At 33.6% G+C, this 24,708-nt stretch overlaps 1 protein-coding gene across 3 annotated transcripts in view; it reads left to right on the top strand.

Annotated features, from left to right (window-relative positions):
- LOC136033960 (uncharacterized) overlaps positions 1–24,708 on the top strand; it is a 167,792-nt gene that overhangs the window by 25,018 nt on the left and 118,066 nt on the right. For all 3 annotated transcript variants that reach the window (XR_010619067.1, XM_065714986.1, XM_065714985.1), the window contains exon 2: positions 7,883–8,450. Coding sequence is in view for 2 of the 3 variants with exons in the window: in XM_065714986.1 (XP_065571058.1) it covers positions 7,909–8,450 (542 nt within the window). In the remaining variant the exon portion in view is untranslated. The remainder of the gene's footprint in view (positions 1–7,882; positions 8,451–24,708) is intronic.

Genomic DNA, 24,708 nt, shown 5'->3' with positions numbered 1-24,708 from the left:
TATCATAAAAATGTCTGGAAAGTGCCTTTGGAATGATGAGTTTACCAGAAGGTGATGTTTGCCATCCATAGTTTACCAAGATGGTGTGAATTGCCTCGAAATAACATATTCTACAGCTTAAAGTTAAACTGGGAGTTATTAAAAGAGTTTTTGACGGAGGGGAACTGAGATCTAACCCTCAGTAAAAGAAACAGGACATTTTCATTATAAGCTCTCAAATAAATCTCTTAATGTGGGTTAAATTTATTTCTAATGAGATTATGCGAGACACGAGTAAGAATACTATTCAAATATGCACTTGTCAATCAAGAATGCTTAGTCTTAGCTCCAAGAAACGAGGTATTTTCATTGAAACCTCGGTAGGTGTTTAAAGAATTTTGCTCGACGGTGGGGAACTGAAATCTAACACTCAGTCACAGAAACGATACATTTTCATTAAAACCGCCCTAAATTTCTCTTAATGTGATTTGAATTTATCTGTAGTGAGATTGGGCATTTTCATTAAAACCTCTCAAAATATCTCTTAATGTGGGTTAAATTTAGCCTTAACGAGATTATGCGAAATGTGAAGAACAATATTATTCCAATGTGGGCTTGTCAACCAGGAATGCATATTCTTGGCTCAAAGAAAAGAGGCTTTTTTATTAAAACCTTGGGAGGTGTTAAAAGAATTTTTCGATGGAGGGGGACTGAAATCTAATAGTGAGAATGTATTGTGAAGTTGAAATTTTTTCCTATTATTGCTATTGTAAGTAACGAAGCATCTGCTGCATAAAGCCAAATACTTACGGATCATACGATTATGATTTTGCTAATATTATGATTTAAATTAATACAATCTAAAAGGCGAATGCACCTAATAAAGCAATATAAACGTCATTAATACTTCTCAGAAACACTTCTTAATATGACCTAAATTTACATAAAATAACAACCCACTCCCCTCCGCTCCCTAAAGTTGCGTTCTAGGGATAGGATACTAGCGTTGGTTGCTACGGCCTCCACCTTTCTTGAATTCACGCTTTTGTTGCTTATATTTTATCCTATATCAGTTTTTTCACATTTTGTTTTTGGTTTGCTGAGTTTTAATTGCTTTTTTCTGTGATTTAATAGTTTTTTTTACTTTCTTATTAATACAACTTATATATACAGTATAATGTTTGTGTCTTTTAGATGTCTTGTTCTAGGATGAATCTTCAATACTTAATCATTTACGGGATGATATATCTAAAGGCAACGCTGTGTAACATCTCACTGATTCAATTAGCTGACTTAACTTGTCTAGTCACGTAAAAAAATTTATAACGGTTTAACAAGTAGGCGCACATCAAGTGTAAACGATTTTTAGTAATCGATTTTCTTCCCTATATGTCAATTATTGGAGACATAGAGAACTTGTAATCCATTGCTTCATCGAAACGTTTCCGTTAGAAATTATTTCCTGAATAATACTGTTAGGAGGGGTTTCTTGGTCTAGCTGTCTATCGCTCAATTCCGTTGAGGAGTAATCTCTTTCGAATCCTAGTGCGGATAAAAACTTTTGGATTATAAAGGTTGCCGTAGAAAAAATAAAAAGAACTGCAATGAAATAAAATGAAATTTCTTTAAGTATTATGTAACATCCCACGTGTGCATTGTCATTACATATCGTCCCACGTGTGTGCCTACACTACATAGCATCCCATTTGTGCGCCGTCAATAAGGAACAGTCACGTATACACTGTCATTGCGTAGCATACATGTTTGCGAAGCAATTACGTAGCCTCCATGTATGTGCCCTCCTCAGTTACAAGCTGGGATTCCCCAGGACGCGGTAGAAGCAAGTCATGTGAGACTGCGACATGATTAACATAGTGAATATTAGCCTATTACATAACAAACAAAGAAATGTCTATTTTGCGGGGGCCATGAATGTTTCTCCCTGGGGCTTGTAGGATTTTTAAATAATCAAAGAAAAAACACTCTCTATTATGTAACAGACATCTGTATCTCTTAGAAAACATTCCCTATTACGTACAATGTACCTGTATTTTGAAGAAGTGTCTGAAAAAAAAGTGTCGGGATCAGGATTTGAAGGGATAGGGACCCCGTTTGGATTGACCGCTAGGGTCTCCGTTGTAATTGGCTGCTAGAGCCTCCGCTGAAATTGACTGTTGGGGTCCCCCGTTGGAAAAGTTTGCTAGTTAGGATAGGTTAGGTCAGGTTAACTTAGGGGCCTCCGGTGGAGAAGATTGCTAGGTGCCCAGTGGAATTGCTCGCTAGGGCCCAGTCCCTTGAAGGTTCCCCACTAGCTGGTTCTGAAGGTTTATTCTGGCCCTCGTGGGCTTTTTAAACATCAAGACCAAAGAAAACATGATTCAGTGGGGCCTCGGAAGGTTTTTCATGACCCTCGTGGTTTTTTTGAACAATCAAAGAAAAAAGACTCTCTATTATGTAACAGACAACTGTATCTCTTAGAAAACATTCCGTGTTGCGTAACAACAAGGACTTGTGTCTTGAAGAAAATTAATAACACCTGCGTCATGACGGAATTGGATTTAAACTTCTTCGTCATCTTAAACCATTAAAAGAAGAAAAGAGTAGTGGCTATGGGCATCGTAAAACCTGGAATCCCCTCATTACTATCTTCAACAGCAGCCCCAACTTACTCTTCTATCCTGGCACGTACGCAGGGGGGGGGGCTTCGGATCCAGCCCTCCCCCCCCCGAAATTTTGTGAAATGTTTAATTTCCCCATGGTTTCTTGGGATCTCTGGCAAAAGTAGGACATTTATTAAGAATCTAGATACATGTGTGAAGCCTTTTTGGGGGGATTTTACAGCATGCAATTATCCGGTCAAGTCACTGCCCAATTATTAACCCATTTTCTGTCTAATTTTTACCCTCTTTGAAGTAATTAGAAATTGTACTGTTATTTTTTTTGTAAAGAGAGTTTGATTTCCACAGCAAAATAGAATTATCCTTGATATTAGGGCGTTTATCCCCCCTTTTCAGGATAAAGTACAGCTTTTACTGGATCAATTTTGGAAACAATCATTTTTCGTTAAAATCTATGTTTTTGCAATAGAAGAACTATCCCCCACAGCACCCATATTGCACTGTTAACCCTAAAATTTCCCTTTCAGAGGGATATAATAGATTAATCACTGGTTCTAAATCGCTATGAACATAACCTAAGCCTAAAACGCACTTTTGAGGCTTCAGTCTTCTTCCCCCCATCCGCTACAATGCTACAGATTAAAGTTATTCTGTGATTTCCGATATACAGGCTTTTTGCATTACTAAATAAAAAAAGTGCTACTTTATATTTGCTGTTTCGAAGGTTTTGCCCCCCCCCCCGAAAAAAATTCCTGCGTATGTGCCTGCTTCTATCCATGCTATTACCGAGGGGTTTCAAAAAAGTTTTACCGGCTTGATTTTGGAGCACCTTAAAGTTTCCTGATTCATGTTCTGAACCAAAAACAACTCCTTCGTATTTTTCTTTTTTTTTTCTTCTTTTTTTTTAGTAGACGGTAAATTGTCATAACAACGATACCCCCTTTTTCGGATTCCATTTTTGTTTTTGCCCCTTTCTTCTACTCCTTTGGCTCCAGTTTTAATTGTTGCTGTTGCTCCATTTTTGTATCCATTCTTAATATCCATTTTGTATCTTATTCTTAATGATTTGGACGTGTATTATATTTTTGATTCCGAATACTTTAATTTTTCAATTATTGTACTTTAAATATGAGCTCGACTATTTTTTAGCTTGTGACAATCATTTGTCAATACAGTATTATCTTATATCCTCCCCCCCCCAATTTCGTTTTTTGACCATTATTTGTGCCAAGTTAATTATTAGTTTTGGGCGCGAAACTGTTCAATATTATATTTTACTAATTTGTATAAATTTTTTATTGACCACTTTTATATTTGTTAGATTTCTTGTTTGATTAATTTTTAACTTTTATATTGCTGTCTTGGTTTTTTTTTTCTTCTTCTTCTTTTTTCTTTTACTGCGGCATATTTGGCCAATTCAGTTTCAATAGAGCTTTTGAGATAATGTTTTGAAAATAAATATTATTTTATCTTTCAATAATACGTAAGGTAGCCTTTAAAAAAGAAATGCGGAACCATTTTATGAACAAGAGGGATTTTTTTTTGTTCATTTTCGACTTTATTTAATGTTAGAAATATGCGTATAAGTTTGCTACATTTTGTTATGGTGTACTAATCAAAATGGTTATAATATCGATATACCGTCACTGGAGTGCCTGAAGATTGAACGAAAGAAGTGCCAATATTATGTTTACACTGTAAAGATTCCAATCTCAATGTTCATGATGGCAAAAATTCAAATACTGGTTTAAAAACTGCTGAAATTTAGTGCACAATTGTCCGAAAATAAGAGACGAGATTTATTGCTAAAATTATGGACTGTGTTAATGAACCATTAAACTCTAAACAGCTAATTTTTAGATTTATTACAGAGCATACCGGCGTGTGCTACTTTAAGACTTGAGTAGAATTAAGATAAAGCTTTATTCGTTATATATTGAAGTTGCGCAGATTTTATGAATTCAATGAAAAATCATTGGAAATTATAGTGATCTAGCATGCTTTTTTGATACTCTACGGCTTTGATCGTATTTTTGGAAAGATTCTGTGTCAATTTTTTTTTTTTATAAATTAAAAAAAGATTTTTAAAACGTTTTTTAAATGAAAGTAAAGTTCGGAGACGAAACTTAAAACGAACCAAAATGGCTCCTTTGCAATTTTTCCAACATATTTCCACAATATTGGCACAAATAAACTGACTCGTAATATTTACCTAAATTTATAGATTTCTGCAAAACTTGCGCTTTACTGAAAACTGATCTTACTTGAAGTTTGTAGAGAATGGGAGCTGTATACTAAAATTTATTGAGTTCAAGTTCGGTACCATGTTCGGTATCAATAATAAAATTTATTGAGTTCATTTTTGCAAGGTACTATTTTTTGCTCCTAGTTTAAATCGTTGAAATCATTATAAGAAAATATATTACTCGATGTGTATATTTTGATCGAAATTCCTTTTGTTAGTGTTTTCCTGGTTGCTCTTTACCTATAGCTCATTATCACAAGATTTTTTTTTTTATTCTGGAACACCCTATTCTTTTTTTATACTTTTTTTTCAAATACTTTATTTTTCAAATACTTATTTGACGGTTATCACACAGTTGATATAGCTTAATTATGTTTCGAGATTACTTATTGAAACTCATTATATGGAGAGTTTAGTGTCAAAGTAAACCTTAGCCAAAAAAAAAGAAAATTATCGAAAACAGGAAAAATTCAATTTTTTTATCATATCTTCGAGTTAAGTTTTGCGCTACATCAGGGGCGCAGCTTGGGTTTTGAGTTTCAAGGGGCGACTTAAATAATGTGTAAAACAAAATCCAGTTTGCCGACAAATTCAGACACACAAGCTAAATTAAACTAATAAAAAAGCTAAATTTCAAGATGTTGGCACTGCGTGCCGACACCATGGAACTTTAGGGGGGAGTCTATCCCCCTCCCCACCTCCCTTAGCTACGTCCCTGCTTCACATATTGACCAAGATATTTCAGTACATGTTAAAAATATAAAGTGCTCTAAAAATTTTTGATTTCAATCCTTCAGTGTTTTAATTATATCTGGCGATTACTAGTGAGCTACTTTATTCCTTATTTCAAATTGGCTTTAAAGAATAATGTCATTCAGAATTTTACACAACTGATATTGTGATTTACCATAATTCTCAGAACCAATTCGTGAATTTACAGTGGTTACATTCAAGTTTTATTTTAAAACTTGTCGCTAAGCATGTGTAGTTCTTAAAATTTGTTCAAGTGAATAGTGTCAACTGAATATTTTTTAATATTGGATTTCCAATTGGTTACTGGCATAGAAAAAGTCATAGGGTAATATTCCTTAAATTCTTCAAATTTCCTTGAGAGCTCCTTAAATTCAGGAGCCTAAATTGCCAAAACTATTTTGCTGGACACGATTAAATCCTGTAATCATTAACGACCTGAAAAAAAGGACACTCCAGAAATTCATTTAGCATTCTTCTCAAACTCCTATGTTCAGTTAGGCTTTTCGAGGAACTTTTGCTGGAGCAGCTGCAACAATTATAATACTTCCTGGCAACATGCTAACATTTCGTTCTGTTGCAAAGATTCTTAAGAGTTAAATAATTAGTCATATATTACTAATAGGCACATATTACTAATAGGCTAATGGCTCACACTCTAAACTAAACAAATAACTAATAATAGAAAAATAACTAATAACAATAAAAACTAATTCACTAAACTAATAGTTTAGTAAATTTTCTTTTTAAAAGTCATCTTTTCAATTGAAAGTCATCTTCTCAGTTTCGCTGCAGAAATTGAAAGCCTTCTTTCCTATTTCCTTATACCTTAGCCTGGTATAAATCTCTTTGAGGAGGTGCTTTTTTAGGAGAATGTATTTCTTATAGCGTAGTTAAAGCATGTATACTATATAAATGTATCCAGGGAATCTAGGGTTCTCGCCACTCCTTGATCGCTACAAAAAAATAGTTTTTTCGGTGCATTAGTTATTCTATCTGACATATTTCAGAGTATGGATCTAAATCTGGATGAGTGAAGACGTAATCAATACATCTGTATTTTAGAAAACTTTGTTTTGTTAGTAATATTTTGGTAAATTTCAAGTTTTTTAAAAACGCTAGTTCAATTCGGGCTAGTAAGAATCTAGCAAGGACATCCATAGAAATTTTTTTTAGGATTGCTAGCCTGTAAGCACTTTTTTGGGGGAAGGAGGCAAAATTTTCCATCATATTTCTAATTATTTTGTATGTTGCGTTTATTGTAAGTTTTTTGTCTCCAAAGGGAAGGTGCCATCATTCATATAAATGGGGACAGGCAGCCCTTGGGATAGGGACAATTAAAATTGCCGGATACAACCAGATTAAATAACAAACATGGTAATTTAATGAGAAGATCTAACTATCTTTAGATTTGGGGGTTATGTCAAGGCTCAAAAACTACCTTCTGCATGAATACTTGGGAGGATGGTCAAACCTCTTATCCGTGGTGCCCATGCAATCCGGATCCTACACATCGAACCCAAATTTATACTCAGCAAAGCTAACATACAAAGAAACTTATTGCAAATAGTGATAAAATCGTCAAAACAATAAAATTTCAGAAGAATTATATGAAATTATTGGGAAACTTGGAATCAAGATTCCTTTCCACCCTTTTTTTTGCTTATGCCTCCGATGTTTATAATTACTAATGAACACTTTCAGTAGTATTAACAGCCTAAGCAAAGAAAGGGCTTGTTTTATTCTGCTCCTCCCTTCCATTCTCGGCCATAGAGCCTTACGGGGGGGGGGGGGGAATTTGATATTTGAAGCTAATTTTTTTCTTTGCTGAGTGTTAATATGGTATATTTGCTGTTTTGTTGGGAAAATAAAATCTTATCTCCTTTGTATTTCATTGGGTAAGTTCAAAAACAAAAATTGGGTAAGTTCAAAAAACCAAAATTTTCATTAAACATTTGATATTGGCTTAAGTTAAAATGTCTGGTAGTAATGTCATTGGCTTTAGTAAAATGTTTAGTATATGTCACGCTCATAATGCATAAAAGCGGCTAACATTGGTTGTATTCCCTTCTGTACTTCTTGTAGTACAAATTACCTACTATCCTTTTGTCATCAGCTGTCTTGAAACGAAAATAATTAAGAATTACTATGTAACTATAAAAAGTAATTAAATATCACCAATGAGTCTTCTGGAACATACCCTTTGTAGTACCCTGGAACACACCCTGTTGAGCTCTGGAAATTTACACAAAATATTTTACACTGATATCCGCTTATTACTCTTTTTCAGGCTATGGAGTGGTGCAGACGAGCACAATGATAAGTGAAAGTTCAAGTTTATTATCCAATAAGCTAAGAGAGGACACACATTATGACTGGCTTGGAAATGAGTTAGACAATATAAAAGCGGAAATGTTAACCTTTGTTATACCTTTAACAAAAAGTGAAAGAGAACAAGCAGATAAGGAGAATTTTATTAATTTAAAATGTGAGATATACAGAACAGATGAGAATAAAGTTGAAATTGACCATGAAGGAAACTCAATATGCTGTGATCACGTTGAAATAGTTAAAAGTGGGAGCAGTGAAGATTTAAAATCTCCCAGCTCGGAAGGGAGCTTTTTCAATGATATTATGAATACCTTAAATAAAAAGTTGGAAACTAATGATGTAAATGATGAAGTGGAAGACAAGGTATCTGATAAAAATAAGAAAGAAAGGCTGCAGTTGGACCTTGAACCCCTTTTGGATGAAGATGGTGCTGAAAGTTTGGACAATTTTCCATCCGCAAATACACCAGTCAGTGTTGCCACTACTAGTGTCCCAATTGAGGATAAGAAAAGCGGAAAACTTAAAAGGTAATTCATAATGACTTAATTAAATTGCCATCAAAGAAGTTATGAAGCGTACAGTATATATTTTAATGCATTAAGTCATGTATTACGGCTTATTTATGTCATCGGTTCTATTATATAAATAAAAAATAATAATTAAAAATATCTTTTTGTCATTTTGCTGATTTTGGCCATTTTTAGAATAAGTTTTGTTTTTAGCACAAATAAACTAATATTACCAACGCAAATGCAGAGGCTTCAACATGGGAGGCATTGTGGGCTATTGCCCCTCTTTATCTGGAGAAATACAGTTATGGGGATATTTTCATTGAAAAATATATTTTATTGAAGAACTTTGAAAAACGAAAAAAATGGCCCCAGACATATTGATAAATAAACTTCAAAAATGGAGTAAATAGTCAAATTCTTTTTTATCGCTAACCTATCGTTAATCTATATGATATATTGTTAACCTAATACCGTTAAATGCTGTTCGGAAACTGGTTGGGAATTTGACTTTGTTTAGTTGGTTAAAATTAGTTCCAAAATTCAACTTTTCTTATTCATTTTTGGCATGTATTACTTTTTTAAAAATTGCGCTCAAAAACCGCATTTCTGTTTATTTAAAAATGGTGGATCATACAGGAAACATTGATGGAAAATACAAAAGTTTTCAGCAGTTTTGCAGAAAACCCATGAAACTTTGATAAAATTAAAGCCTTATATAAGAAAATATTTAATGGTATTATGCCGATAAGGAAAAGGCAAGGATTAGATTGCTATATAATTTTTTTTTAGAAAATGAGCCATACCGAATAGATAATAAATGGTTATCATTATTGTTCATACAACCGTTAAACAATCGTTAGATGAAACCAAGCTAGTATTTCCAGCTACACTGTCAGTAGGTTTTATGAAAACTATGACAGTTTATTCACAGTTTTGGCAAGTGTATCATGTTTTTTTCTCGTGGCTGTGAGATTCAGTTAATACTTTCAGAAAAAGGTTTTTGGGAGAGGGGGGGGGGTTTAAGAGGGCTTTGCATTTTATCTGGGTGAAGCCTGTTTATGCCTTCACCCAACAAATCATACTGCTAGTTTGCAATAACTTGAGAATTTTTATAGCGTCGAGATAACAAAAGCAAATACTTTGCAAAAAAATTGATCGGATGTTATTCGGGTATTAAATGATGATCGGATATTAAAGAGGAGTTTCCAGAAAGGTGTGGTGTTCAATATTTGAGGGAAAAGAAAAAAGTCAAAGGTGTGGCTTGAACACACTACTCCGTAATCAAGAATCTTATGAGGTACACCTTCCAGACTATCAACAGAATACTCTTTTACGAAACCCTGAGAAGAAACATTTTATCCACAAACGCAAAATTCTAAGTGCCTAAATTCTAAACGTAGGTTACACTAGGTGTGGTTATCAGAAACCAGCTGATTTTACAAGTACTCTGGAGAAGCTGTTGCCTGTATTGATATTACGTTATTGTTTCGAGATTAGCAATTCGTTGAGTGTTACAGACAATGGTCAACTATATAGAAAGATTTGTCTATACTAATCATAGGCAACGCAATAGCATTGCGTAAGTAAAGAGCGACGTTGGCACAACATATTGGAGACTAGCATAGATGTAGCAGGGATGACTCCCCCCCCTCTCATGTCTTCTAAAGACCAGAGTATAATTTTCACTTTACTGAATGGAATGCATTTTAAACGTTTTTACTTTTTTTACCAAAATAAATCCAAATTATTAAGACTTCATCCACATTCATTTGTTTTGTTTTTCAGTTGTTTGAAAAAACTTATTTTGTAGAATTTTGTTTTAATTAATAACGCAAACAAAGCTTGAAGCATAATTTTTCATATTCTCGTTCTTCAGTAAAAATTTATATCATGTGATTGCGTTTTAAATTTTCGTATATATATATATATATATATATATATATATATATATATATATATATATTTTTTTTTTTAGCTCTCAGCTATGTTATTCTTCTTCTTTTTTCATTGCTCAAATTTTTAAATAACAGACGATAAATTTACTAATAAATTGAAATAGGTATAAGTTGTGTTGATAAATTGTTGAATCAAATGTAACAGTTAGGGATATTGATTTTTAGAAAAAGGGTTGTCTTTGGTTATTCTGTATTTATTTGAACCAACCTACCTTAATAATTTCTTTTATAAATAATTTGAATTTAAAACTAAAAAAGAAAACCCGAGACTTTCTACCCAAAAGATACTCTTGCACTTCCATATTCATTTGAACTGGTATAAAGGGTTTTCTGCGTTGAAAGAAAGTATTTGGAGGACACTGAGTCGCTGGTTCCTGGTGTCTTAGAGAGTGCTTCATCACAATTGGTTTGCAGAGTAGTATAATATATAGAGTGTATGTTTATTCGGTATTTGTATCTTATAGCCGCCGCACTCAAGTTCTGTCGAGAACTGAAGTTTTATTAATGCTATTGGAATGCAATAAAATATGATGAAAATATAATACTTTATAAACAAAATTATGAAAACTGCATCAAAGAATTATGGAGAGGATCCGCCCACACCGCATTATATTAAATACGTAGCCTAAACTAACCTAACCAAAATACCAACTAAATATTTAATTAAAATAGAGCTACAATGTAGTTTCTCACCGAGCTGAAGCTAATATTGTCTGGTATGAACACCATAAAACCGGGTATTGTCTCATGTTCGCTATATAAGATCTTGAGTGTTGTGGCTATAAGACGAAAGTACCGTTTACCCAAAAGACATTTTCTTTTGCCACTTTAAAGGTATTATTAATTTTTAGTTCTGTGAATATTGCTGGTGTTTGATTATATGGTTTTCGATGTTTTATGCATATAACGATGTTTTGGCTTTGACTATGCGTTATTCTTACCTCATATCCATATATGAATAATTTATAACCAAAAACTGTGTCTACAAATAGATCTTGTGTAACATAATACGTTTTGAGTCGCCTTAGCCAATTTATTTAAAAGATTATACAACGTTGGATTCATATCAGATTATATCCCATCAGAAAGGACATTCTAATTTGATAGTTCCGATAGAAGAAATCTATGCATTACTAAATATTATATCATAAGAATCTTTAGAACAAAGAAACCCTACTATTTAATAAATTAGATTTCAACGTGACGAAAGAATTTATACCGTACGATGCTCTAGACCAGTGGTTCTCAAACTGTGGTACCCGTACCCCTTGGGGGTACGCAAAATTTTTTAGAGGGTACGTGGCCAGCCAACAAAAAATTAAAACAACCATTTAACTCTAGGACATACAATTTTATTTATATTTTTGCTGCAGTTTACTTAGTACTGGTAACTTAGAAGGGGAACATAACATGTTTTGAGGGTAAAAGGGGGTAGAGTGCCTAAATAATTCGAGAACCACTGCTCTAGACAAAATGCTTTTATCGTTTAAAAACTTCGTTGTTTTTGGCTGAACGGTTTTATTTCATTTACAGTTCAATGCCTATCACTTTCATCTTAGGCGTTATTACAATTTAGCGGAAATAAAATCCAGCATTAAATGACTTTAGGATATTATGCAACACTGAACATATCATAAAAACTTTGTCTGTTTTCTGTAGTAACATGTCTGTTTTATCAGGCTTATGATGGATTCGTCCCAAAATTTAAAAGCTTGGATTTTATTGGACTCTATTAAAAAACAAATTTTTCAGCTTTCTGGAATTAGGAGACAGTTCATCATTGCAGACTATTGCTAGATTGGAATAAAATATATATTAAATGTATATTAGGATAAAGGATAAAGATCCTCCAGAGCCATTGCTGGCGCATAGGGCGTCGAATCGACGTTTCAGTTGCTGGGTGGTTTTTACAGGAACAAGTAGCAAGCTTGTCGCCCAACCTTGCTGCGGCGGGGATCGAACCCTGGGCCCCGTATTGCCAAGCAGAGCACCAATCCACTGTGCTACAACAGGTTAAATGTATATTAAAAGTAAAATATTTATTGAAAGTTTCAAAACTTTGTAGAGTTTTGTCATCCAAATTAGTATCTGTCTGGCCCCTTAAGGAAATTATAAGGAAATACATTCCTTAAGCGGACTCCCATGTTAGTGTTAGCACGAATAATAAGGTTAAAGCTATTGAAAGAGACAGACAATTAAAACAACCAAACCCTAAACGCCAGAGTAGAAAATCAATTTATTCAAAAAAAATATCAAATATATTGAACACAGAAATAAACCATTTACCCATTCTATCAATTAATGCTGTCTGTTTGTTGACAGGTATTTTGCCAGAAATTCATTCAGGATGGGACACGACTAACCCATTTCTGGGATGGTCGTGGGGTTCAATTACTTCGAAGGATTTTTGTGGCGGTCATATAGTCAAAATATAAATTTGTTTGCTTAATATTACTCATTTTGGGGTAGGCATAAACCTTCCCCCAACCATACCCTCATGGGTGACCCTATTTAAGACAATGAGCTGTACGAAAAATGCAGTAGTATCGTGCTTTCTAGGTCTACAATGAGAAAAAGGTTGGAATGGCTAGGACAAATTCTGTGGATGAATATGTCGTTGTGCCAAAAATCGTCTTTGTTGTCAAACTATCTATGGTCAACCGAAAAGCAGCTCATCCCCGAAAGTGGTGGGAAGGGGTGGTAAAAAAAGATTTGAAGGGACTTTTGGTGCTATAATGGAACTTCTTGAGGTGCTATAATGGATTGTTAGTGGTAGTAGCAGTCCCAAAACCCCATTTCTAGCAAATCAACCCAAAATTTTACACCTGCTCTGCTCGTGGTACATTTGTGTTTCCATTAGAGCGTGCTTTGTTTTTATTCAAAACTTGTAATATGATCAATTTGCTAAATATCTTGGGTTTTGTTCTGAAAGTATTTTGGTACTAGGAATTTTAGAACCGTGCCATCAGTTTTTATAGATGCAAAGCGTAACTCGATGTAAGCGTTACTCGAAACTTTGGCACATTTTATATTTATTTTTAATTTCTATTTAACTTTTAGAAAGTCCCTGACAAACTAAATCGGCATTGTTTATATTCAAACATTTGAGTTGAATTGGTAAACTGTATAAAATTGTAGGAAATCTTCGTAGCATGCTGCAGAAGCATGGAATCCTGAAATTCCGGTTTGAGTCCCTGGCAATGAATAATATCCATATAAGGTCTTTGAGTTAAAAAACAAGTACGTTGCTACACTTACGAGCTGGTCAACGATAAAAATGTACACAAAATCCTCCAATCATGTTAATTATTCATGCTAAAGGAATTATTTTTCTATTGCTAGAAAAGTGTACCTATAAAACTTAAAAGAAATACATAATTTATATATATATATATATATATATATATATATATATATATATATATATATATATATATATATATATATATATATACTAGCTGTTGGGGTGGCGCTTCGTGCCACCCCAACACCTAGTTGGTGGGGCGCTTCGCGCCCCCCCCCAAGCCCGCCCGCGCGCGTAAATCGTTACGCGCCATATTAGTTATGCGCCATTGTAGTTGTGTCCCTGTGTCCCACCTGTGAATATAGATAGATTTATATATGTGTTTCAAACTACGCAAAAATTGCGAATAAACAACATTCTTGGCTTTCCCATTGTCTGTGCATATGCAAAGCCGTATGTACTAATAATGACGTCATATACAAACGCTCTTTTTACAAACAAACAAACATGCATCCACATAACTCGTTTTTATATAGATAGATACAATACAAATTAACTGCGTAAAACTTGCGAATAAACAACATTCTTCGCTGTCCAATTGTCGCTGCATATAAATACATTGTCAGGTTTACCGACCCTCGAACATGCAACGTACAATTGTCCATGGGAAAAACAATCAGGATTAAGATCTATACCACATTTTTCTAATGATTGACCTTGAGCTTTGTTAATGGTGATTGCAAATACTAATCGAATTGGGAATTGCAATCTTTTAAATTGAAAAAGCAGATCCGTTGGAATCATGGGAATGCGAGGAATAAGAACAGCCTCACCCTCATAAAGCCCTGTCAAGATTGTGGCCTCTATTAGGTTTTCCATTGTTTTTTTTTACGGCAGATAGATAGATAGATAGATAGATAAAATACAAATTAACTGCGTAAAACTTGCGAATATACAACATTCTTCGCTGTCCAATTGTCGCTGCATATAAATAGATTGTCAGGTTTACCGACCCTCTAACATGCAACGTACAATTGTCAATGGGAAAAACAATCAGTATTAAGATCTATACCACATTTTTCTAGTGATTGACCTTGAGCTTTGTTAATGGTGATTGCAAATGCTAATCGAATTGGGAATTGCAATCTTTTAAATTGAAAAGGCAGATCCGTTGGAATCTTGGGAATGCGAGGAATAAGAACAGCCTCACCCTCAAAAGGCCCTGTCAAGATTGTGGCCTCTATTAGGTTTTCCATAGTTTTTTTTTACGGCAGGTCGAGTGCCATAGCAAAGCTTTGGTGGGTTTATATTTCTTAAAAGTATTATTGGTAGGCCTATTTTTAGTTGTAGCACGTGTGGTGGAAACCCTGAGAATAATATCTCGAGGTAAAAACTGATCACCGACCATAACGATGGCCACTTCGTCGATAGTTGGAGCATTGTATCTACGCACATGTTGGCCAGGAGGCGTTTTGTCAGCGGAAATAACAATTTTATGCGTATAAGTAGGCATCAAATCGATGGCTGTTTTGAACAGACGCACTAAATTATTATTTTCGTGGAAAAGATGTTGTAATTGGGAAACGATTGTCCTTTCAATGTTGGGAGAAATTTCGCAACGTGCATTCAATTCAGAATTTCTATCACTGATGAAGTACAATTGTAAAAATTTATGATTCTCGCCTGAGAATGGTAGAAGAGACCCTGCTCTATGATAAATTTGCCCTTTTACTTTGAAAGTAGACATAAATTGATCTGGATTTTCAATTTGGGCTCCAAACGACGTCATTTGGAAACATGAGTTGTATTTTCTGATTCATTTATATTCCTTATGTCCCGGTGTCCCGGTCGTCATTTATATCCCCCTGTTTTATATCCCGCTTATTTTTCAGTTTTTTCCTTTTTTTAGTTTTTTTTTTACTTTTTTAGTTCTTTTAGTTTTTACGTTTTTTATTTTTTTTTAGTTTTTAAGATGAATTTTTTTTTTAGTTTTTTACCTTTTTTTCTTTTTAGTTTTTATTGGTTTTTACCTTTTTTTAGCTTTTTATCTTTTTTATTTTTTTTATTTTTATTTTTAATTTTATTAGTATTCTTTTTCTCTTCTATTTTTCATTTTCCTTTTTTTTAGTTTTTTTTAGTTTTTAGTTTTTTAAGTTTTTTCCTTTTTTTAGTTTCTTTAGTTTTTCGGCTTTTTTATTTTTTTATTAGTTTTTAGTTTTTTTTGTAGTTTTTGCCTTTTTTTAGTTTTTTCAGTTTTTTTTTTTAGTTTTTAGTTTTTTACCTTTTTTAGCCTAACCAGGATTTGAACCTGGGACCTTCATTCTCCGTTCTGACACCCTCTCTCACCGAGTGACTACTCCAGCATGTTCATTTTGGTGTTTTAATTGGTATATTATTAACCAAATTAATGTGTTTTACAATATACTAAGCATCGTCATAACAAAAATGACGGCAACTAATTTCATGACGTCAGCCGAAACATGACGTTACCTGATCCACAGATCCACAGACCCACAGACAGACAGACAACTTATTTTTATATATATAGATATATATATATATATATATATACTAGCTGTTGGGGTGGCGCTTCGCGCCACCCCAACACCTAGTTGGTGGGGGCGCTTCGCGCCCCCCCCCAAGCCCCCCCGCGCGCGTAAGTCGTTACGCGCCATAATAGTTACGCGCCATTGTAGTTGTGTCCCTATGTCCCACCTGTGAATATAGATAGATATATATATATATATATATATATATATATATATATATATATATATATATATATATATATATATATATATATATATATATATGGTTTTAACTACGTAAAACTTGCGAATATACAACATTCTTTGCTGTCCCATTGTCTTTGCATATAAATAGATTGTCAGGTTTACCGACTCTTGAACATGCAACATATAATGGTCCATGGGAAAACAATCTGTATTCAGATCTATACCTCATGATTCTAATGATTGCCCTTGAGCTTTGTTGATGGTGATTGCTAATCGACCATTCCCTGTCCCGGTGTCCCGGTCGTCATTTACATCCCCCTGTTTCCCCCGGTGTCCCCGTTGTAGTTGTGTCCCTGTGTCCCGGTCGTCATTTATATTCCCTGTGTCCCGGTCGTCATTTGTATCCCGGTGTCCCGGTCTGTATATACATTCGTTTTTTAGTTTTGTTTTTCTCCTTTATTTTTTTCCTTTTTTTTCTTTTTTAGCTTATTTAGATTTTTAGATTTTTTAGTTTTTTTATTAGTTTTTAGTTTTTTTTTCTTTTTAGTTTTTTTGTAGTTTTTAACTTCTTTTTAGTTTTGTTAATTTTTTTTTTTACTTATGTCCTGGTCGTCATTCATACTCCCTGTGTCCCGGTGCTTCCCGGTGCTTTGTTGATTGCTAATCGAACATTCCTTTTGTCCTGGTCGCTTTCTCTTTGAGTTTCGTCATTTATTTTTTTCTTTTTTAGTGCTTATTTTTCAGTTTTTTCCTTTTTTTTAGTTTTTTTTAGTTTTTAGTTTTTTTAGTTTTTTACCTTTTTTTAGTTTTTTTAGTTTTTTAGCTTTTTTATTTTTTTTATTAGTTTTTAGTTTTTTTTGTAGTTTTTGCCTTTTTTTAGTTTTTTTAGTTTTTTAGCTTTTTTATTTGTTTTTAGGTTTTTTTGTAGTTTTTGCCTTTTTTTAGTTTGACAACTTATTTTTATATATATAGATAGTTTTTTTTTTTACTTATGTCCTGGTCGTCATTTATACTCCCTGTGTCCCTGTGCTTTGTTGATTGCTAATCGAACATTCCTTTTGTCCTGGTCGCTTTCTCTTTGAGTGTCGTCATTTATTAGTTTTTTCCTTTTTTTTTTAGTTTTTTATTGGTTTTTACCTTTATTTTAGCTTATTTTTCAGTTTTTTCCTTTTTTTTAGTTTTTTTTTATTTTTTATTTTTTTTAGTTTTTTACCTTTTTTTAGTTTTTTTTTAGTTTTTTTAGTTTTTTAGCTTTTTTACTTTTTTTATTAGTTTTTAGTTTTTTTTGTAGTTTTTGCCTTTTTTTAGTTTTTTCAGTTTTTTTTTTAGTTTTTTATTGGTTTTTACCTTTATAGTTTTTTTAGTTTTTTAGCTTTTTTATTTTTTTTATTAGTTTTTAGTTTTTTTTGTAGTTTTTGCCTTTTTTTAGTTTTTTCAGTTTTGACGTCACCTGATCCAGTTTTTTCAGGTGACGTCACCTGACACATCCATCCATCCATCCACAGACAACTTATTTTTATATATATAGATATATATATATATATATATATATATATATATATTTATATATATATATATATATATATACTACATATAGTATATATGTAGTATACATATATATATATTATATGTATATATATATATATATATATATATATATATATATATATATATATATATATATATATATATATATATATATATATACTATATTTATAAGCAATAATTGTATATGAATTTTCTTATGTATTTATTTTTTCTCGAAAAGGATCCATATTTTTTCCGGTACCTTCGGATATTCTCGCAAAAAATGATCTAAATAGTCTGTGAAAATGTGTTAAGAGCCTTAATTTTGGTTTTTCCAAATGATGTCTCATGTACAATGTTAGTACATCATATAAGCATAGCATAATAGCTTAATCATAGCATAAAATGCATAGCATAAATAAGATTGTTGAGTTTCCAGCGTATCAGTTATTTATAAAATATAATGGCTTTTTGAAGACCAAAGAAACGAATATTTTCAGTTGCAGTTACTATAAATGATGATTCTTTGAAACCAACACCTGAACTATCAAACGTGATAAGATATGAAAATCGACAACCTAGAACATCAATTGCGACAACACCAATACGGATATCTAAAGTAAAGGCCATTACTAAATTGTCTGAAGTAATCAAAATCCAAAAATGTGTCAAAAATGAAAATGAAGAGCAGACATGGGAGGTTAGAAGATATGCGAAAATGACAATTAGAGCGTGTCAAAAATGAAAATGAAGAGCAAAGACACACATGATTAGAAGACAAGCGACACCGAGCATGTGGGTAAGTCAAAAATGACAATGAAGACCAGCGATGATGATTGGGTTTGGGATTTTGACATGAATAAAGTCATCAATGCCTACCATACCTTTGTTAAAAAACAAAGGTTTGGCGATATGATAATGACGAAAGACGCGCCGAGATAAAACGAACCAAACAAATTGAAAATGATTGCGATGATGATTGGGTTCGGGATTTTAACATGGATAAGGTCATCAATGCCTGCCATACCTTTGAAAATCAAAAATCTAGACTAGATAAATCGTTGGAAGAAAAAGAAGTTTTTCTCCCACCACCTGAACAATTAAAAGAAACAAAGGTTCGGCGATGTGACTTTCATAATGACAAAAGACAAGAGGAAAAAGAAGAAGCTTTTGTCTCACCACCTGAACAATTAAAAGAAACAAAGGTCCTGTGATATATCTTTCATAATCACAAAAGACAAACCGAGGCACAAGTTAAAGGTCCAATAAAAAAAAAAGATTTTTTAACATAGGTCCATTTGGGACTTCTAGTTTATGATCCATTTGGACGTCATGACATCATGAAAGGCTCAAATTGTCTGTGTTTAGAAGACAAGCAGAGAGTTCTTGTTGTTGTTGTTTTTTTGGGGGGGGGGGCTTAGCACATACCTGAAGATTCTACTTAAGGCCCTCCAACCATGCCAATCGAAAATCTTCGCATGACTCTGATTTCGACAATATGTGATCTGCCCATTGGTTCACTTTGTGTCCTCCAGTCGCTCACTTTGAAATTTTTGCATGACTCTGATTTATACAAGACGTGGAATATTCACCTCTCTACTGCAATGAATAGTCTGAAGAATGAGCTGTTTGTAGAATTTTGACTCGTGCTCCTCAAATTCCATTTATCACGGAGACACAGTTTTTCAACCTATCAACCGTTCTGATTAAAATTAACTTGAATTCTTGATCCGACGTCATTAATAGGGGGTTAAAAGAGTTGAATAATGTATTCCGACCAATTTCAGCTCTTAAAAGGGCACAAGAATATAAAATGACCCCTTGCCGTACTTTATGCTCAATTGCTCTGTATGATTATCATTGGGGGAGAGACTGTATTCTGTATTTACTATATTGATGTTCATTGACTATATTTTCATGACAAATGAAGTATTTTTCCCAACTTGTGTAATCGAAATTGTAACAAAAGGGTTTTCAATCACGTCACATGACAAGAACCAGTTAACCATACTATCAAATTACAATTGTTCCAGTTCAGCCACTTCAAATAGCTCAGTTTCGATTTAGCTGTTTAAACCAAATGGATAAAATAAAACCAAACAATGATCCTTATGCACAATTTGACCTTTTAGTGAATTGTGGAGAACAGTCAGCAGTAAACAGTTGGACACAGACGTCCCCATCTGTGGAATACCCTCCACCGAAACCAATACGAACTTTTGCAGCAGAGAAGGATATTGGTGGAGGGCATTGTGTAAGCTGGGAAAACGGAATGTATCGATGCCGATGTAGACACTACAAAAGGGATATTGAATCAATGATTAACACTATTCAGGGGCGTAGCTACGGTATTTTTATTGGGTGGGCAAGAGGGAGTGTTATTGAAGTAGGTGCTTTTTAAGCGGTAGTGAAGAAAAGTAAATATTTGAAAACAAACTTCATGGTGAATTTAAAAAGATTAAGCAATACATTATAAACAATAAACACACATTAAACAATCATGCCGCAGACGACAGTAGTATAGTGTAAACAAGCTTCTGGGTGGGCAAAGGTAAATGCCGTATACATTTGGCTTTTTTCAGCCAGATTCACCACTAATGGTGTAGTACATATCCTCCCTCCAATTCCTCCAACCCCCAAGCCCGGAACAGAATGCTAAATCTCATTATTGAACCAAGCCTATTTTAGTAGCCCCATGCATCGTGCTATTTATTTGCTCGTAATTTTGAATGGATTTTTACTCAGTAAGAATTAATGTGTTATACTAAACTTTTAACATACACGATTTATGATTTCTTATTAAACTGATTTTTCTGTAGGTGCACCGATTTCTTTTAATGAATAGCATTGATATCATCAGGCCGCACAAAGCCGAAACAAAAAATAATAGGCATCGCTATAGCGCTGTCTGAACAAAGATACAGGATAAGTCAAAGTATTACTACAGGTTGTGTAATATTATATTGTGACATATTCATCATATTTAAATAGTGACAGTATTTCTAATTTGAAAGTATTCGAAAAATAAAGTTAGAAATATTAATTTACCCGTTGGGCATCGTCTTACGAAAAATCTGAACAGTTCTTGGGATCATTACGGCAGAAACCTTAAGCTAATTAAAAATGCCAGGGGTGCCAATTGGAAGGGAAAATTGACTCCTAGAGTGTGAAAATTATCTTCCCCTTTGTATCTTTAAAAAAAACGAATTCTATAAAAACTACACAATTTTTGATGCATACATATCTGGAGGGGGGCTACACTGAATAATGTTTATATGCATATAATTTCCTTCACTAGCAAAGCTCAGTCTCCTGCATGATAAAACTGATAACAATAAAAAAAATATAATGCTTTGGTACTGCTTATATGTACACAAAAAATTTCTAAATTGTGGGAAATGTACATAAGAAATATACATATTTCGTTTAAATTCACTCTATTCTATTGTCATAAGACTATTCGTACAGCATGCTGATGCAGAAATAAATGTCCCACAAGTAGTGTTGGTGTTGTTTGAAATGCGGTAATTTTAGTCATAATTCTTAGCACATGTCAATTTTCTTCTTTTTTTGAGCTGGTTAAAAGAAATATTAAGAAAAGAGAAGATAGCAAGAAGTCAGTATAGTAATATACACAGAGGCATTTTGGCATATATGGGTCAGTATTTAAATCCGAAACGTAAGGAATAGGGCGTTATCAGTGTGTATTAGGTATTTCAATGATAAATAAGAGAATCAGAGTTTCAATCAAATACTAAAAACAAAAATTAAAACAATTAAATGATTCCTGGAATGGATCCCCTTTTACCAAATTCTATGACCTAACCAATTTGACCTATTTAGTTATTAATTAAAAAAAAACTTTTTCCATAAAATAAGTTTATCAAAGAAAAAGTAAAGAACCTCCATTAAACAAAAAATTAGCAATAATAGAATCAAATACTCTACCAAGCGTAACACTACCACAAATCAGCATTAATAAATAGATGAAACCAAAAATGAACAGAAATTACAATAAATAACCGGGTCAAACTCAAAACGAGCAGAAAGTAAAAAAGAATAATTTAAATCTTCTCGGTTTCTTCTTTAGAAATTTATGGTTTGGGCTTCTCTTTGTATGCTGGAGAAACACTTTCAACAATATACACCCTTTTGAAAATCTTAACGCAAATAGTAATGTTTAATGCAGTTTCATACCTCCTCTAGTTGACCTGAAAAATAAAACTTAATACCATTCTCAAAAAATCCTATCTATGCTCTTTGACAGCTTGGACACACTTACACTCTTATGATTTGGCACTCTTTTGACACTTACACTCATTAATAAAAGTATAAAACTTTGAGTAAAACTTTGAACTTAATACCCTCAGTTGTTCTTGGGATATTGCTGAGTCGTCATATTGCCAACCAGTATGCAAACAATACATTTTTATTTAATTTTCAAGCAACATTCAGTTTTAAGCATAATGGTAAAATTGCAACTGTGGGGGGGAGGGTGACCTACCTATTAACCATTGAGATATAGTTACTAGACCGTTTGGCTATGCTGAATAAAAAGTCTGTCTTAATATTTTGATCGGAGGCTTTTGGAAATTATGAGCTAAAGAGGAGGTCTGATTGCCTTCCAATAACTTTTGACTCTTAAAAAGGGAACTAGAACTTTTAATTTCCGAAAAAGTTAGCTCCTTTAAAGTATCAATGATATTACCAGCTATGATAGAGCAGCGCTGCCTATGATATTGCTTATATGTCCTTTTGATACGTGCATGCATATTTTTTTGTTTAATTGCAATTCCCCCTAAATGCTCCCTAAAATTTTGAACTTAGTGCCTCCATTTCATTAGCTACAGCAACCTTAGAAGTAGTGTTAAAAGTATTCACATAGTATCTTCTGGCTATTTTAAACTCCGATACAAATTACCGTGAAAGGTCCAACTTAATAATGTAAGCCGTTATTCTGATATTGCTTTGTCACCCTTTTGACAATCTACATGATCAAAATTCGTTTTGATTTAGTCTAACATCCACCTAAATATTCATTGAGAGTTTTAACTTAATACACTTAGCTAGTGTAGTAGCAATAGTTGTAGTAGCAGTAGTGGCGTTAGTAGCAGCATGCCTAATAGGTTATATATTTTTTCAAAATTATTGGGGGGCAACTTCCCCCCCCCTCAACGACACCACTGGCACTATTAATACTATGAACCAACTCTGTAGTTTTGGTGATAATAATACATTCAAAGGGGAAATGGGGCAGCCATTCCGTCCATTATGCTTCTTAAACTGTGATCTTTAATAACCTTAGGCTAAATAGTTTAAAATAGGTGTTATAATTTTGTTTCCAGAAAGAACTAGCATGCGTGATGTTTTCACGGTTTCGATGGCTTTGGTTTTTTTGAATTTGATGTTTCGGCGACTTAAGGTTTTTTTTTCGAAAAGATCTCTCTGAATTTTCCTCACCCAAAGATAGCCGATGGGAGTATTACGGTGTTGTATTGGGCTCAGGTGGCTTAGTGCTGTTGCAAGTTGCAGTGGTAGTAAAGGTAGCCAAACAGGAATAATAATTAGGATTGTCAATGTTATGTTGTACGTCGACCCGAGCCAAATTGTCTCTGTCGCTTTCTTGTCGAATGAGCGAGACGAATGGAATTTTTATAACAATCTCTTTATTTTTATGATTAGAATGGAAACAGTTTGATGTGCCCACGAGCGCACTTGCTTAGTTTTCTGATTATTTAAACAATATCATTTCTTTTTCTCTGTAAAAATGTTCATTGACATCAAAAGCAATTAATCAAACAGTTCGTGGTAACGAACTGTAGTAAGGAGCGACCCGGCTCAATAGTAACCAAAACTCTAAAACCTGGAATTTTGATGCCAATAGTTACATCAAAAGAATCGCATTTTAATGCTGATTTTAAATATGTAAATTTCATCAAGATTAGTCTTACCCGTCAAAAGTTAAAAGCCTGAGAAAATTTGCCTCATTTTAAAAAATAGGGGGTGACCTAAAAGTCATACGATCTTAACGAAAATCACACCATCAGATTCAGCGTATCAGAGAACCTTATTGGAGAGCCCCCATTTACAAAAATGTGGAATTTCGCATTTTTGGCCAGAATACAAATCACGGATGCGTGTTTATTTGTTTTTTTGTTTGTTTTTTTTTTCCCAGGGATGATCACATCAACTCAGTGGTCCTAGAATGTCGCGAAAGGACTCATTCTAACGGAAATTAAAAGTTCTAGTGTCCTTTTTAAGTGACTAAAAAATTTGAGGGCACCTAGGCCCCCTCCCACGCTCATTTTTCCCCAAAGTCACCGGATCAAAATTCTGAGACTGCTATTTTATTCACCATAGTCGAAAAACCCAATAACTATGTCTTTGGGGACGAATTACTCCCCAGCAGTCCCCGTGGGAGGGCTGCAAGTTACAAACTTCGACCTGTGTTTACATATAGTAATGGTTACTGGGAAGTGTACAGACGTTTTCAGGGGGATTTTTTTCGTTTGGGGGGAGAGTTGAGGAGGGGGCTACGTGGGAGGATCTTTCCATGGCGGAAGAGACTTTCAATGGAGGGGGCACAGGATTTTCTAGCATTATTTAAAAAAAATGAAAAAACAAATATGAAAAGTTTTTTCTACTGAAAGTGAGGAGCAGCATTAAAACTTAAAACGAACATAAATTATTACGCATATGAGGGGCTTACCTCCTCGTAATACCTTGCTCTTTACACTAAAGTATTTTTAGTAATTTCAACTATTTATTCTACGGCCTTTGTGATTCGGGGGTCATTCTTAAGGAATTGGGAC

The sequence above is a fragment of the Artemia franciscana genome, chromosome 12 (assembly GCF_032884065.1).
Source record: "Artemia franciscana chromosome 12, ASM3288406v1, whole genome shotgun sequence".
NCBI classification, from domain to species: Eukaryota; Metazoa; Arthropoda; class Branchiopoda; order Anostraca; family Artemiidae; genus Artemia; species Artemia franciscana.
Note: the sequence above shows the minus strand (reverse complement) of the source record. Positions and strands in the feature narration are given on the sequence as shown.